At 34.0% G+C, this 17,691-nt stretch overlaps 2 protein-coding genes and 1 pseudogene across 2 annotated transcripts; 2 read left to right on the top strand and 1 right to left on the bottom strand.

Moving 5' to 3' along the window:
• Positions 1–1,434: 1,434 nt before the first annotated feature.
• LOC139884874 (nuclear transcription factor Y subunit A-7-like) lies at positions 1,435–3,847 on the bottom strand. Its single transcript, XM_071868844.1, has 5 exons — positions 3,820–3,847; positions 3,010–3,155; positions 2,068–2,175; positions 1,801–1,965; positions 1,435–1,620 (listed from the first exon to the last, which is right to left on the bottom strand). The coding sequence occupies exons 1-5, from the start codon at positions 3,845–3,847 to the stop codon at positions 1,435–1,437; spliced, it is 633 nt and encodes a 210-aa protein (XP_071724945.1).
• Positions 3,848–4,260: 413 nt separating this feature from the next.
• LOC139884877 (ferredoxin--NADP reductase, root isozyme, chloroplastic-like) lies at positions 4,261–8,132 on the top strand (annotated as a pseudogene).
• Positions 8,133–11,642: 3,510 nt separating this feature from the next.
• Positions 11,643–14,209, top strand: LOC139884873 (ADP-ribosylation factor GTPase-activating protein AGD12-like). The gene is made up of 7 exons (XM_071868843.1): positions 11,643–11,673; positions 11,892–11,973; positions 12,504–12,579; positions 12,670–12,833; positions 13,405–13,534; positions 13,612–13,824; positions 13,922–14,209. The coding sequence occupies exons 1-7, from the start codon at positions 11,649–11,651 to the stop codon at positions 14,207–14,209; spliced, it is 978 nt and encodes a 325-aa protein (XP_071724944.1). The 5' UTR covers positions 11,643–11,648.
• The last annotated feature ends 3,482 nt before the right edge of the window (positions 14,210–17,691 follow it).

The raw sequence follows: 17,691 nt of genomic DNA, 5'->3' as shown, positions 1-17,691 counted from the left end.
GCCGGTCGATAGTCGCCGGATTTTAGAAATTTTTATTTGGTTGAACTCGTTTCGACGAGCTGATTGTCGTGGTGGTGTCGGAATTTTCAAATTTCGAACCGTTTGGTGTAGATCTAAGCTTAAAGGTTCGGCCACCGCACTTTTAAGCTTAGATCTACACCAAACGGTTCGCAATTTTAAAAATCTGATACCACCATGACGTTCAGCTTGTCGAAACGCGTTCGACCATATAAAAATTTTAAAATCCGGCGACTATCAACCCATGGCCACCAACACCGCCACTTTTGGCGGAGCCGCCGGTCGGTAGTCCCCGGATTTTAGAAATTTTTATATGCTCGAGCTCGTTTCGATGAGCTGAACGTCATGGTGGTATTGGATTTTTAAAATTGCGAACCGTTTGGTGTAGATCTAAGCTTAAAGGTGCGGTGGCCGAACCTTTAAGCTTAGATCTACACCAAACGGTTCGAAATTTGAAAATTCCGACACCACCACGACAATCAGCTCGTCGAAACGAGTTCAACCATATAAAAATTTTTAAAATCCGGCGACTATCGACCGGCGGCTCCGCCCAAAGTGGTGGCCGGACCACCGCGGTGGTCGCCGGAATCTGCAATTTTTTTGGACAAAGGTTGAAGATGATGACGTGTCATTTTGCTGAGTCATCGAGTGACATGTCGCTTACGTGGCGCTGACTGTGCACACTTGACAGAATATTTGCTACCACGTAGGCAATTTTTTGACGGAAGTATGATTTTGTTAACGATCTTAACAGATAAGTAGGTTTTTTATAGTTGACTTTTTTGAAATATGAAGTTGTTAAAAATTCAGGACTTCAGGTAGGTCAAATGTTATTATCCCGTAATTACACTACAACACGATGTATGTGCTCGTATTTCTTGCTCATCAAAGAGTTTTAAAGCACATACTTTTACCGACAGCCATGAGATCTAACCCAAACCAACAACCACAATAATAGTGTGTAAATTTGTACTCCAAGTCCCCAATCCATCTTGAACTTATTATCCAGTAATAACAATAGCTGAAGGCAAATACCTAATATTACAAAGACAGTTTCATAGATCTAACTCGAGCTAAGCTAACGAAAGCACAATTAATCCAAGATTCTAACCATTATAGCAACTACTCCCCACCCTCTCATATCAGCGAATAAATTCCCACACGACAAAAATAACTAACCACTCGATCAGGAAAAGAAAAATAGAGCAAGGCTTGACAAACCTGCTTCGTTACTTTTCTTCTTCAGTCCTAAAACCTATAATACAGGAAATATCTGTAAAACACACACACATACAGTACATGGTATAAAGACATAACAAAGTAATACTCATGCTACCAAGTATCAACACTGCACTACACGCGTGCCTAACTGAAGAAGGGCATCTTCATGTTCCTGCCTGTCTTCATGAAAGAAGTTTAGGATGTTGCATTTGAAGAAGGAAGATCACTTCTATCAGAGTTGAGATTAATAGTAGTCTGTGTCTTGTCGCCTGGCGCGGCGTCGTTTTCTTGGTTCTCGCCCTTCTTCGCATTGAGAAATCGTCCACCACATCCCCTAGCTCTTTTCAATGCATGCAAATGTCGAGATTCATGCAAGTATGGCTGCGAGCAACAAATCAAAATGATAAAAGGGTAAACTTAGCACATCATTAAGTGACCAATCTACCCGATAACAAAGGATTTCGTCAAAAGGACTTTCATATTCTGTTAGAGGATACAAGTACTGAAGTAAAACCAACAAGCCCTAGTTTTCTGGCAAGAAACTAGAAACTTGCAGCTTACTTTTCGAGATTTGATTGCTTTATTTTCTGATTCTGCTTTTGCACGAGACTGTCGTCTACGTAAAATCCCATGGTATTGTTTGGCATTAACGAAGACAGGCTCCTCAACTGCATCAGATGGCAAGGGAACTCCTGCTTGTTGGATTCCCATCAGTTGAAGATGGACCTGAAACAAGCAATGATAGAAAAAGCATAATGTTATACTACAGGCCACAATTACAATCGACAAGTTCTGGCATCAGAAGGATATGTAATAGAAATGACATACCATGGGCTGTGCAGCATAGGGTTGTGGAGTATATGGCTGCGTTTGCGCATCATATGGAGCAAAAATACTTCTATAGTAAGGATCTGGATAAGGGTAAGCTGCTGGAACCTTTGAGAAAACATAAAGCAATGGAGAATAATCAGAAAATATAAAGAACAGGAACATAGCATCAACAAAAGTATCCCTAACCAAACCAAAAACTCTTGAGTATATAAATAAACAAACAAACCACAACGAACAATTCGTTTTCTTTCACTGCATCTAAGTTTTTCTAGGATGTTTCCCGAGACACTACATTCAAGGTTCTTTTCTGAACTTCGTCTCTACATCCACAAAGTGTCTCTACAACCAGCAGAGAATCAGCTATGATGACATAGGTATAGCAATTGAATATTGACCCATCTAGAGCCGTAAGCAGTGATTTCAAGTTTCAATTTAAATCTAAAATTGTCCGTCAATACTCATTAGATTAACATTTATCTTTAAAAGCTTCATACTTCTCGAAGGTACAATGGCCAATACTTATTTTTTATAGAAAATAGCAGTTCAGTCTATTGAAGGACTTCATTGAAAGCAGTCATGCAATTAAACTGCAGAAACAAACATTTTACATGCGAGGAACCCATGAGCCCACAGAACTACAGAAACAGACTTCTTGCAACAGCTTAACTATCCAAGGTAAAACCTGCCTAAGATATTTGTACTTCTCACCAGTTGTAGTATTAAGTTTCATTTTCTTAAGGAAACCGCACACAGACCACGTGTTATATCTCTCAGGGCAACCTTATAGATTCTTAGAAGGGAGTACTAATCAGCATATTAGCAGCAAAAACAAAATTTAACCCAAGTCATGTTAAGAGAAAAGCCTTGCCAAGCCAACAAGCCCAAAAATTTGTCCAAAAGTGGATTTATTTCTCATTTTTTCGGGAATTAGTATATTACCAGAGCATGTCCAGCTCCAAGTTGAGAGGGGGCTGAGTACTGAGCATTTGGCGCTGTGATTCCAGTGGGAGTCACTCCAACCGCAGCAGTTGAGGACTGAAGCTGGGGCTCAGATTGCTTTTGCTGCTGATCAGCTTCATTGTTATCTATATAACAATATCTCGAGCAAATAAGTGACCATACATGCATTAAGTTATCCAAAACAGCAGATAAATGAAATGCAAACACGGTGAAATGATCAAGCCTGAAAATCACAATTGGAGAACAATTTCACGAATTATAGATCAAGCTGTGATCCAACCATTGTAAAGAATGATGTGTACCCCATATAACCTACATCAAAAGCAAAGGAACCAAAGTAAAAAAGTCCATGGGGACTTAAAATTACTTCCGGACAAGGACCATAAGGATGAGGACCTTATGAAAGCAGAAGTAGTTACGGTTATTTGACCATATACCATTATATGCACTTTTTCATAGATGTGAAGAGATACAAATGGTTGAAAGGGGGGAAAGAAAAATTCATGTGATAATAAGTACACTTCAAATTGAAGCCTTTTTCTCCCTGTTTATTAAACTTCACAAAAGTTGCTAATCAAGGGTTCCTAAACTGATCGGCTGAGAAAAAAAATCCTAAACATGTATAAAGAATTCATGAAAAGAGTGTAGGTTGTTCAGATTTCTAACAATGTTCTGATGGCACATCTTACAAGCCTTTTGAATGCTAGGATAAAAACAGGTGTTCCAGCATTAGAAAGAATGTCAGGTACTGTAAGAAGATGAACTTGATCAAGCTTTTCCAGAACCTACCAGAAAGACCGTGGACAGAGGAAGTCATGATGCTGCACCTATGCAAAAGCTGAAAACCGAAATCTGGCAGCACAACCAAAAATACGCGGATTAGTGAAAATTAGGCAAACACACCTTCCAGACAAGCACAACATCAAGTAAGCCAAATGATCAGGAAACTATACAAGAGAAGAAATCTTTGTAACAAACAAGCCAGCAATTCAAACAAGTTTCACTGAATCAAACTTCTGTCATTCTGTAATACAAAATCGAAACTCTTCTTCAATCATAATGAATTATATACCACAAACCATTAAAATCGCTGTTTTTAATATATAGGAGTGAACACAACAAGGGAAATCTCAACAGAAATTCTTAATTAACAACTTCATGTGCAAACTATAACGAGGAACTAAATTTATCACTACCCGGCATTTGTTTTTTTGTAAAATTACGCAGATAATGACCAAAAGTAACCAAACCTGGATATCTAATCTAATAAACAATAGCCGAACAAGGTTTGGATGAGAAACTAACAATTGCTCAAAGCATTTCTATAAGAAAAGATGAAAAACAATAAATCAAAGATTTCAAACAGGAATTGAGCTCAAATAGAAACATACAAACAATAAATTAAACCAGGAACGAGACTCCTCCCCATTTTAGCTCTTAATGTAAAATGAAAGAGCCTGAATATCATTATATAAAACCAGGAACGAGACTCCTCCCCATTTTAGCTCTTAATGTAAAATGAAAGAGCCTGAATATCATTATATAAAACGCAGAATCAATCTGAAATTTTACGACCAAGCAAAATTCAATCGTTTATCAAACATTTCAGCTGAAGATTCAATAACTATCTGCATGATTCGGGCTTCCTCGGTGTCACATACAGACTTAAAATTCGAGCGGGAGACTAAAATTTACCTCCACCCAAAAAGATATCATGAACAAAACAACAGAAAACAACATGGATTTACTTATATATTGATTTCGGGAGAAAGAATCAGGACTTACCACAGAGAGAGAGAGAGAGAGAGAGAGAGAGAGAATTATGAAGGTTGTGTGTGTTAGCTTTGAAATATTTTTGTGTTGTTAAAAAAAGTTTGTTGTTCGTTTCTTTGTTTCAGCTCTGTGCAGGTGTTGTGTGTGCCTTGTAAGAATATGAGTTCACACGAAAACTTTATTTTTATTTTAATTATTTCATTTTATTTACATGCCCGGTAATTGAACATTAATAAATACATAAAATTAATGACGTGTTAATAAAAGAATTCTTTCTTTCTTTCTTTCTTTCTTTGGGGGTGATGAGCTGGCAAGTAATTAAGGTGACTATCGTTCGGGCAGGCTGACCGTTAAACCAATCTAGTCCACTACTTAAAGTGGGGCATGCAGGCAGGAAGGATAGGTGGAGGGCTGAAACACTGCCCGTTGACGTCACGTTGAAATCAGCTGGGTCCCGCTGTATTGGACTCAGAGCGTACATGTGTTTGTACTTCCCGTGAGCAATTTATAGTCAAATCAAAACAATACTCTAAACTAACGTCAGCTTTTCTGTAAATTGTTTTTCTTTTTCAATTTTTCCCTAAACTAGTAGAAAAACTTTAGATTAATTATGTTTTATGACTACTAAATTATTAATTTTTCTTTATAATATAACAATCTTCAGTTTTTTCTTTTTAAAAAGAAAGCCACTTCGATGGTTAAAACTTTTCTTCTTTCGATAAGTCATAAATTAAATTCGTATTGAGAGGAGTGGATGGATAGAATATTATATTAAATATGTCAGAAAAACAAAAAAAAAAGACCAAGCTAAAATCTTTTTTTTTTTGAACGATTTCAACGAGATTCGAATTCTCGATTATCTTTTAGAACTATTACTTTCTCAAAGCCCTTCAATCAACCCAAGTTAAGCTAGGCCAATGTATTAATTAACCAAGGCCCATCAGGACCAATATAGTAGCTGCCTGGGCCTTGGACTCTCATAACATGCAATTGTAAAGAATTGATTGATGCCTAATCAAAACTTTTAGAAGCTACCAAAGGAAATTTGTCTCTTGCCAATCACCAAAGGACTAAATAATAAAATAAAATAAACCTTCTTTCTACTATTTGCTTAAAAAAACCCCTTATTATTTCCTTTTATTTCCATTTCACGTCCTCCTCAACTCGTCCATAATAAGAGCAAACGTCCGTGCAAAGAGCTTATTTATCTGACTCGAACTCGTGACCTTCACGCCACGAAAACAACAACCTTAACCGATTGCGCAAGGCTGCCCTCTAACTAGTCTATAATAAGCCGAAACGAAAAACCACAGTGATCATCACTGATCAGCTCTCTCTTGTTTTGGTGATCTCCGATCATGGCTCATTCCGCAGTTTACCAGCTTTGACTCCATTTACCAGCATCCAAACTTACATTTTTTCGTTTTATTTTTTTATGTTTAAACATCATTTAAGCTGATTTTGTGTTGAGCTATGTGATGATCAGCTAAACATGATTGAGAATTTAATTTTAGACTTGGGAAACTGAGTTAATTGATTGAGATTTTTTTTCTTTTTTTTTTTCATTTGCAGGTTTCTACAGTTGTTCATGTTGTGGGTGATTCGACTCAAGGAGATCTGTTTTTAAGGTTCATTACAATCTGTCCATTTGCATTAATTAACTTAGCATTTTGCTGTTATTGAATTACATTAACAAAAAAAAGGAACATACTTTTGCTATTGTTGTGTGCTTTCGATCGTCCCGCAGGAATCTTTTTGGCCTTAGGAGCTGGGTTTAGAGACTGACATTAGTTGGTTATGATTTCCATTTCTTAGTTTTTTTTTGTCAATCTTCTTGTAATTTGGATCGACACTGTTATTTGAAAAGATGAATCTAGAAAATCAACATTGATTGTGCATTATTCTTACCATCCTTTTACGCCCAGCTGCATTATCTGCGTAATGGCCGGAAAATAGGTCACTACTAGTTGAACCAATCTGTTAGATCAAATCATTATATGATTTCTCAGCATTTGCTCTTGATTGCAGACACATAATCTGAGCTTCAGCGATAAATCATGCACTCATGCCTTATCATGTGGCTTATAATCAAGGAATTCAAGGTTGAGAAGTCGGTATGTAGTTTACAATTCAGTGCAACAAGCCACAAAATCTACGGTCTCTGTTTCTTCTTTGGATCTGGAAAATGCTAAAGAGCCCCCATTAAACCTGTTCGAGCCAAAGGAACCTTATACAGCAACAATCGTGTCCGTTGAGCGGATTGTTGGCCCTAAGGCTCCTGGAGAGACATGCCATATTGTGATTGACCATGGTGGCAATGTTCCCTACTGGGAAGGACAGAGTTTTGGTTACATCAGGTGGTATGATACATCATTGAAATGCGTGTTGTTGATACTATTATCCACGCTTGGGTCAAACTCTTATCAATTATCTGAGTAAATGATCCTTCTGATTGCAGGGTGAGAACCCAAAGAAGCCTGGGATGCCCCACAATGTTTGGCTTTATTCAATTGCCTCAACCAGATATGGTGACTCTTTTGATGGGAAAACTGGCAGTTTGTGTATTCGTCGTGCTCTCTATTATGACCCAGAAACTGGAAAGGAGGATCCTTCTAAGGCTGGTGTATGCAGCAATTTCTTATGCAACGCAAAGCCTGGAGATAAAGTTCAGATTACTGGTAAGATACTGCCATTAAGCTGAGATGTTTCCATTTCCATTTTCTAGCAGATATTTTAAAAGCATTGTTAAAGTAAGTATCAACTTTGGTGGTTTTAATCATTTATGGATTTTGACAGGACCTTCTAAAGTAAGTATCAACTTTGGTGGTTTTAATCATTTATGGATTTTGACAGGACCTTCTGGCAAGATAATGCTTTTACCTGAAGATGACCCAAAAGCCACACACATAATGATAGCCATCGGAACTGGCATAGCACCATTCAGAGGTTATCTTCGCCGGATGTTCATGGAGTCAGTCCCGACGTTCAAGTTTTGGCGGTCTTGCATGGCTCTTCCTAGGGGTTGCCAACTCAGACAGTCTCCTTTACCATGCCGAGTTTTCGAAGTATCTTAACGATTACCCGGATCAGTTCAGGTATGACATTGCTCTTAGTAGGGAACAGAATAACAAGAAAGGCGGTAAGATGTATGTTCAGGACAAGATCGAGGAATACAGCGACGAAGTGTTCAAGCTATTGGATAATGGGGCCCACTTCTATTTTTGCGGGCTTAAGGGGATGATGCCAGGTATCCAAGACACGTCGAGACTTCGGACGAGAAACTCTCCAAACTTAAGAAGAACAAGCAATGGCATGTTGAAGTCTACTGACACGGCAAGCAACTTTACCTGGTGGTTATTGGTTATTATTAGTATTAAATTTTAGTTTCAGGAAACACATCCTCTAATAAATTGCCAGTTTGATAGTACATGTTAAAGTGTCGCATACTCTGTTCGGCTTGATTCTGTCAGTCGACTTCATCAATTTGAATGTTTCAAATTGCAAATTAACTTGATTGCGTAAGAAGGAATCAATCAACGTATATGGTACCTAAATTGAAAGAAACGGTCGCCGTTATACTACCAACTATTATTTCCGTCTCAAAATATAGATACAAATTTATAATTTGTATTTATTTCGGGAGGATTTGCAATTGGGAAATGAAATATGAAACATTGGCATGCATGTTGGACCCAAGCAATAAATTTGAATCCTTCCCTTTCAGCCTCCATCCATTTTAGTGATTTCAAAAAGAAACCTTCATCTGGTAATAAATGCTTACGTCAACCGACACATTGATTAAATTTGGAGATTGCGGTCACTTTTATATTGAATTGAATGGAACCTTCATCTATTAGTAGTCAAACGTTAGAACAACTCTTGCATTTATTGGAAGAATCACATGGATGCTACCTAAGCTTTACGTAAAATTTCGAACTACTCCCAGAACCGTTACACCACTCCGTTACTAAATCCAAATGAAAAAATTGAAATCTGATTTTGGATAAAAGAATGACTATTGTCAAAAGATTTTTTTACTATTGTCAAGAAGTTTTTGATTTTTTTTTTAAAAAATGATCTAATTTATATTTATAATGATATTATTTTTACTAATTCAATATTATTGAATTGCAATGTATGATTGGAATTTTTAATTTATGATTTAACCTATTTTTAATATAAAATAAAATAAAATTTCTTGACAATAACAAAAAAATCCCACGACAATAATCATTCCCTTTAATTTACGGTGCATGAAATAGCGTAAAAAATCCCAAATATTTTTCTTTTCTAATTCTCTTTTCAGAATTCCTCTTTTCAACTCAAGTTTTACTTTTCAATATTTTTATTATTAATGTATGAGGATACACAATTTATATACCAATCAATTTTTTTTTTTAATTTTAATTATAAATAACATCAAAAAAATATTTTAATTACTCTTTCAGTATTGCAATACTTGACATTTTGTCAAGTTTTGCACATATCAATGACACAATTTTCAAGATATATTTTATCCAAATTTTATTATTATATCTTTTATATTATTTCTTCCATTTTTTTAGTGTGCGAGTGAAAAGAGAGATAAAAAGGTAAATATGTAAAAGTTTATATTGATATTTTCAAAACGTCAATTATTTTTAAACAAAAAAAACCATAAAAAATATCATATATTTATATACGGAAGAAGTATAAAATTTTAATTCAAATTTAAAATTTAAAGATTGAATCTATAAAATAGAGTAAACATAAAAACCTAAATTATATATATTTTAAATTTGATCTCCTAATGGGGAATGGGGATCCTCTTATTCTTACGTTTTGCTACCACTTTAATTCCGTTATATATATATATATATTTATGTTATAATTCCGTTATACACATTGCAGGGAAGCGTAAAAAGTGAAAGATTTTTTGAAGATTGCAAAAAATGAAAGTTGATGCAGTAGTTCCAAATTATTAATCGAAAAGCTCATATGTAGCAGCCATGTAGTACTCCCACTGTTCCATATATATTACGAGTGTTTGACTATCATTTTTTAAGTATATATTGTATCCGGTTCACTTCAAATATTTCGTAATGAAAATTGCGAATTTTAAACAATAATTAATAATAAAAAATTTATTTATATGTCCATCATTTATTATTCATAAATCATAAATATTTATTTAAAATAAAATATTAATTAAAATAAATAGAAAGATAATATTAAAAAAATAGCTCAAATATACATGAATTTCATAAAACAACACTGAATCAAAATAAATTTAAGTGGATCAAAAGGAGGAGTATTAATAAGTTTTGACTATCAATTCATCATCATATTGATTCAAAAATATATATACTCTTTCCATTTCATATCAAATGTTCATTTTGATTTTAAAAAGTGGATGTATCTATACCAAATAATTCGAAATTTGAAACATCAGATGAACGTCCATCGACCACCAACGCCGCTACTTTTGGTGATGTCGTAGTTAATAGTCGTCGGATTTCGAAAATTTTGATATAGACTCGTTTCGACGAGATGAATGTCGTAGTGGTCTCTGTTTTTTCAAAGTTCGAATTGTTTGGTGTAGATCTAACCTTTAAGCTTCGACCATTGCACATTTAAGTTTAGATCTATATCAAACGGTTCGAAATTTGAAAAATCCGACACCACCATGACATTCATCTCGTCGAAACGACTTCGGCCATAAAATTTTTTTTTAGAATCCGGCTACTACTAACGGTGGCGTTGCCAAAAATGGCGGCCAGACCACTGCGTTGTCGCCGGAATCTGCAATTTTTTTTGAGAAATGTTGAGGATGATGACGTGTATTCTTGTTGAGTCATCAGGTGACGTGACGCTGACTGTACATAATTGATAGAGATTTGCTGCCATATAGACAATTTTTTAACAAAAATATAATTTTATTAAAATATTTAACGAAAAAATATGATTTTATTAACAATTTTTCGCGAAATAACAAATCGTTAAAAAAATTATAATTTGAGGTAAAAAAATAAATAAATAAATGCGGATATTGAAAAGTTTAGCTACATACCACTAGTATAATACATAGTTTTCATCATCAAATCAAACTGTCACGGTTGATCTTTCTTCTTCTCTCACATCCAGTCATCCTCCCACCCTCTCTCTCTCAATCTCTTTCAAGGAGTCTGCATTTGAAGTTAGGATCAGAATTTCAACTCCTATCAACCAATTTACTGGTAATTCTAATCTTCTCTGTAGATCTTTTCTTCATTTATTTATTTTTCTGCTATTGTTTATTCGTCTGATATTTGATTGATCTGTTTTCATTTGCCCTTTTAAAAAACCATCAAATTATCTGGTTATCTCACATCGGCAGGTGTGTTTCTCTCGCTGTCTCTGATTGCTAATAAAGGGGAAAAAAAATAGTTTTGATAGTTGGGTTATGGCTTGACAAAGCTTAGATCAATTATTTTCAGTTATTTCTGTTGTTTCATGCAACATTGGGGTTTCTCTAATGAAATAGCTGAATAAGATTTTTGTAATTGAAAGATACAATTTTTTTCCTTCTCAATGTCTAGCTGATACCTAGGAGGAAATAGTCATTACCTTATGATTCATACAGGGAATTGTCCAAATAGGTGGCTTTTTCAGTAGACTTCATAGGGTGTTGTTTCCTTGTGTTGTTTTTTCTTGATCACTTGCAAGCTTTAACCTTTATATATATATATATATATATCTCATTCTGGGGTTTTCTTTGCTGTCTTCAGCACCAAAATTCTCACACCTGCTGATAGATTTCTTTTTTCTTGGATGAACTGTTTGTGTAAACAGGTTACATTGGATGATTGTTAGTTGTTAGCAACACCATGAGTCTTGGAAGGCCTGTATCAGGTATCTATGCTCACGTTTATGTTTCTAGTTGCCAATATGATGTAGAAAAAGTGTATATTACGTGGTAGTTTCTGTATGGAGGAGAATTCCGTTTAATTATGAATCAGAAAAAGAGAAATCCCTTTAATTAGTTCACAGCTTAGCTTCACTTGAACCTTGTTTATATATGGCTAAGCTTTTTAGCCAAACCAGAAGATAATGAATATCGAATTTCGCAGGTAAAAGAAAATTAAGAGATCTGTTGCTTCAAAGCGATAATCGAACATGTGCTGATTGCAGTGCACCAGATCCTAAATGGGCGTAAGTTTTAAGTAGTTTGATATTTTCCTACAACTGCATGCGTTATTTCCGTATCTTTTGCCATCTGGTTTATTGGCTGAGCTTTGAAGTTAATGGCTGTAATGTTAAAATGGTAGTCGACTAAATTGTTGGACAGCAGTGCAAACACTTGTTTGTTTAAAAGATGGAAGTAGATTTTGGGATTTTTACTTGTTGTCCTGATGTAAACACTTCACTCAAAGTTTGGTGTCAATGTATGAATGCATCACCCAAATTTGATCTCTGCTGCATAAACAAATTTTTTGAACTGTCATGCTTCATTTATGTCTTCAAGATGGAAGTTTACTGCTTTAATGATCCAAGTGTTAATGGAACGATGTTATGGATGGAAGATTAAGTAACACTTATTATGCGATAACCAAAATATAAAGTTTTGGGGAAGTTTCCATCAAATTTAAAAATTAATCAAAACTATTGGATGACTAGGGAGGAAAATCACGTGTTTTCTGTCCGGAAATATCAGCTAATATTCCTGTATAACTTCATTTCAGATCAGCAAATATTGGTGTCTTTATATGCCAAAAATGTTGTGGTGTTCATAGAAGCCTTGGTACTCATATCTCTAAGGTAATAGTTCCCTATACTGGTTTAGTCTGGCGCATTTGTCAAATTTGAATTATTAATAATAACACTTAGGCTATATATCTTGATTTGTAGGTTTTATCTGTGGCATTAGATGAATGGTCAGATGATGAAGTTGAAGCTATGGTTTTAGTGGGGGGAAATGCCTCAGCTAATAAAACATACGAAGCCTTTTTACCTGATGGAGTTCAAAAGCCTGGACCAGATGCCCCTCACGAGCAACGTTCCAAATTCATCAGGTACGAAACGTAGTTCTTTGATTTTAGCAACTCTTTGGTTTTATTTCTCTTTCATTTATACCTACGAAACATAGTTCTCATCATTCAATTTCCAAGTGACAACATCCCTGTCGCTGTTCATATCAAAAATCTGTTATCAATCTTCCGACTTAAGCAATACATGTGTATTGAGGATTAATTTGACCGAAAGTTCGAGCTAACATGAGGGACTAAATTGAACGGATTTAGAGTTTAGGGACTCTAGTGTTAAAAATGAAAGTAGAGCAGAATTTGAGCGCTGTTGCGAGCATATCTGGGCGCTGCGGCGAGCAGCAATTTTGGGTAGCGCTGGATCGAAATTCTGCTCTACTTTAGAATTCAACATCCAGGTCCTTATATTTTGTAATTGATCAGTTTGACCGAATGTTCGAGCTGCTGGCAGGGACTAATTGGGTGGATTTGGAGTGACTATATAATATTAGGAATATCTATTCACCATGTTTAAAATGTTGCGAGTCAATTAATTCCTTACAATCGATATGTAATTTTTTAACATTTTTTCTTCAAAATATACATAAACAATTTGGAGCAGGTCTAAATACGAGAGTCAAGACTTTTTGAAACCTGGCCTGAGGATCACATCAGGAAAGAACGCTACTTCTCTGTCAACAAGTTTTTCTCTAGCCGATAGTTTCCGAAGCACGAATGCGTCACAGAAATCGGTAAAATAATCATCAAGCATTTTACATTTTGCTCATTTTATGGAGGGAATGCATTTTGACCTTGCAATTTCTAACAGGCTGGTGAGATAGAATACATTGGGATGTTGAAGGTTAAAGTGGTTAAGGGAACCAATTTAGCTATCAGAGATATGATGACAAGTGATCCGTATGTCGTCCTAACTCTCGGAAAGCAAACTGTACAAACGACAGTAGCAAGAAGCAACTTAAATCCTATCTGGAACGAAGAACTTATGCTTTCTGTCCCTCAGGATTTTGGAGCCGTAAAATTGGTAAAACATTTAGTTCATGTGTATGATTGAAAGAGATTCCTTTGTAAATAAGACTAGTTTTCTGAAGTGTTCGTTTTTTGTCTGGTGATTTTTGCAGCAAGTGTTTGATCACGACACATTTTCAGCCGATGACATCATGGGAGAAGCAGAAATTGATATCCAGCCTATGTTAACATCAACAATGAATACTTGTAGTGGGGACCCATCAAGGTTTTCAAATATGCCGATCGGTAAATGGTTGAAGTCACCGGACAATGCGCTCATTGAAGACAGCATCGTTAACATTGTGGATGGGAAGGTCAAACAAGAGGTGTTTCTCAAGCTCCAGAATGTGGAATCCGGAGAATTAGAACTAGAGCTTGAGTGGATATCGCTTGACCAATAGCTATTATATACATATACTTCTTCAATATATATAATTATATATGCTTGCTTTTCCTATTTTCCTTGAATAAAAAGACTTGTAATTTTGATTTTTATTCTTGTGGCATGGCATGATACACTCTTTAAAAAAATTGTATTGTTCATTACATTTTAATTCATCTTCCTCTCCTTTTCTCTTTTAGCATCTTAATATGGAACTTTATTGTCCTATTTATTGAACTTTAGTTTGATAATGTAACTGTATTCGTCATCTATAAGGTTCTTTTTGATTTGTAAAAAAAAAGGAAAAAAAATTCTGTTTGGCGGGTTTGATTTATCTGCATTTCTATTGTACCTTACATGTTTTTTTGATATTCAATTATTGTACATTTGATTGTTATTTTAAATGTCAAAAAATATAATTATTTTATACAAGAAAATACATGTAGATATTTATCCTGAACTTTTTTTTTTCCTGTTTGGCAGTAGCTGGGTTCATTATACCCTCTCTCTTTTTCTTTTTTCTTTTTTGTTTGTCTAATTGTGATGTTCTACGTGACAGAAAATTTTTTCAAGCTGCGAACTTGATAAGGTGGCGATTGAGATAAAAAAGATCAACGACTTTGATGCCTCGTAAATTCGGATTCGTCTATTTGTATCACGATTATTTTGTTCTTATAGGTCCTCTCATTTTGTTATCCGAGATATCTAATCTAATTAATTCAGATTTTTCAAATATGATATATTGTCTAGTGGGATCGTTGGAATCTAAGTAGAGATCCCCAAACAGACATGTTACCACGCATTGCATGTGATCTTACGCGGGGCTGGATGGACGGTCTAGTCGCACAGCTCGGCATGCATCAACCACCTCCCCTGCAACACTCGATCCCGTTGTCACAAGATGGGCTAAACCTCCCACAGATTTTTGGTCCGATACAACAAATCAATTTTTGTTTCGATTTTTGGTCCGATACAACAAATCAATTTTTTGTTTGATTTTTGGTGTTCGACAAAGTTTGGTGGGGTTTTTTTTACACGTAAGTGACACATATCACTTTGTAATTGGCTCTAAATGCCAAATAGACAAAAATTAACTTCCGTTAAAATCGAAGGACTAACTAGTTTAAAAAAGAGTAAACGTTGGAACCAAGAAGTGAACTTTATGTTTGGAGGGACGAAACAGTTCATAAACGTTTGAAATATGGACCAAACTGTTATTTTTGCCCTTTATAAAATATAGATTAGAATCTAAATTAAAAGTTCCAATTACATATGAAATGTAATCAAAATTCAATGATATTAAATTTTTTAAAAAAAAGAATTTCATTATAAAAATAAATTAGTCAAATTTTTATTAAAAAAATTTAAAAATTTCTTGACATCGGTAAAAACTCCTTGAAAATAGCCTCACCTCACAATTAGAGTGTCATGTCCACTTTACTGTAGAGTTTTTAAGATCGTTCTTTTTTGTATTGAATTTTACGGTGACATTCAAAAGAAAGAAGGAAGCAAAATGGAAAAAAGGCTTCAAAGTTCAGTAGCAAAACTAACCAATTCACTTTTAGATTTCATAATTTTTAATTATGATTTTCTTTTTTCCTCCTTATATTCGGAATATATATAGTAGTATAATTTATCTCGCTTCTATATATTATAATTCTTCAATCGAATTTTAAATAATATTTTTAATTTAAAATATATTATTATTTTCGTTTCAAAATAGATATAAATTTTTATATGTAAATTTATAAGAAAAGTGATTTAGATAAAAGTCAAATAGCATATGAGATTTCTGCTGGAATTTTATAGGAGTATGCCTTCTACTTGCGGACATCGACTTTCAGGAGGCGGACGGTCTTTTAGTAGACTTTGAGGGGAGAGATAGTTTGAGGAGATGCTAACACGGGTATAATTAGTAGGGAGAAGTTGATATCCCTTGGGCAGAAACATAGGATTGGGGTCAAATTTTGTGAGTTGTACGATCACTTCGTGAAGAATAAGATTTCGTCTGAATGACCGCAAGTTGCATTGGATCGAACCAACCGCTTTGCTCGGTACACTAAAAATTCTTTAAATTAATATTCGATAAATTAATAAATTTTATAAAATAATAAATTTTTTAAAATAATGAATTTGTCCGATTTTAATTTGGACCAATATAAAAAATTGAAAAATTCGATAAAATAATAAGATAATAATTTTTGAGAGATTCTTTTATAATTTTTAGTCTCAAGAAAATCATAAATTCATAATTCATAAAAATTGAAAAAAATATATTACACTCTATTGAAATATGATTCAATAGTTGTCTGTTTTTCTTTAAAGTTCAAGTCTATTTAGAACCATTACCACCAAGTAAAAATACAGCACAATTATCGAGTCTCAAAATTCGCTGCAACGTAATTCTAAGAGACATAGATTAATTTATCTTTTTATTTGGTATGTACAGTATAATTACTTAGTTTATACGGAAATATGAATTACGTTGAATCGATTAAAAATTCTTTAAATTAATAATTATTAATTTATCGATAAATTAATAACTATCTAAATTAATAAATTTTTTCTTGACATTATTAATTTATAGAATTTTAGTTATATTTAAATTTTTTTTTTTACTAAGTGCTGGTGTTTCTTTTAACTTGTAATTTCTATGTGGATGTTATTATTTTATATAACAGCTTGAACTTAAAATTTTATATTAGCACTTGATTTTGCTAATGACTTTGTTTGTTTGTTGAAGGAGGTATGATGCATGTAGGCCTCTAATATATTTTAAAAAAATATATAGATAATTTTTTTCTTTAGTTGAAGATATTTACAAAGCGTTCATATGATTTTGTTTGGCTCCTACCTAGGATAGTCATACATATCGTTGTTTATTACTCACTCCCTCCCTAATTAACTGTTATATTTTTTATATAAAATATATTAAAATGTGACAATAAATTAAGTACGGAGGTAGTACTACGCTGAGATTACAGAATTTAACACAATTATTTAGATCTAATAAATAATAATCGATTTTCTTGGATATTAATTAAATATTTTTGGGATGATATTTGTAATTAGTTTGTTATCATAAAAGAAAATAATAATAAAAAAAAAGTACCAAAATGGCCTGGGTCGATTTTGGGCCTTTCGGCAAGTTCTAGTTTGATTTTCGAATTGGACTAGTCGGGAAAAAGTCCATTACGCCGTTAAGAATTTTGACGTGGCGTCCAATCATACAATGTAACCAACAAAGATGTTACACGCGTTAAATGACGTGAGAAAGACTCGTAGAGTTCTCAGATATTTATTTTTTCTATTTAGTCACTACATTTCGAGAAAAACTACACTCTGATCCTAAATAATTACAATAATAATAAAAAAAAACCATAAATATCCAAGTCATAAAAAAATTTAGCGATGAAATTTTCCAAAAGGTTCCATAATTAAAAATAGATTAATTATTTATTTAAATGAACAAAACTTTGCACAGCTTTATGTGTTAGATCA

This window comes from Rutidosis leptorrhynchoides, unplaced genomic scaffold, assembly GCF_046630445.1.
Source record: "Rutidosis leptorrhynchoides isolate AG116_Rl617_1_P2 unplaced genomic scaffold, CSIRO_AGI_Rlap_v1 contig616, whole genome shotgun sequence".
NCBI classification, from domain to species: domain Eukaryota; kingdom Viridiplantae; phylum Streptophyta; class Magnoliopsida; order Asterales; family Asteraceae; genus Rutidosis; species Rutidosis leptorrhynchoides.
Note: the sequence above shows the minus strand (reverse complement) of the source record. Positions and strands in the feature narration are given on the sequence as shown.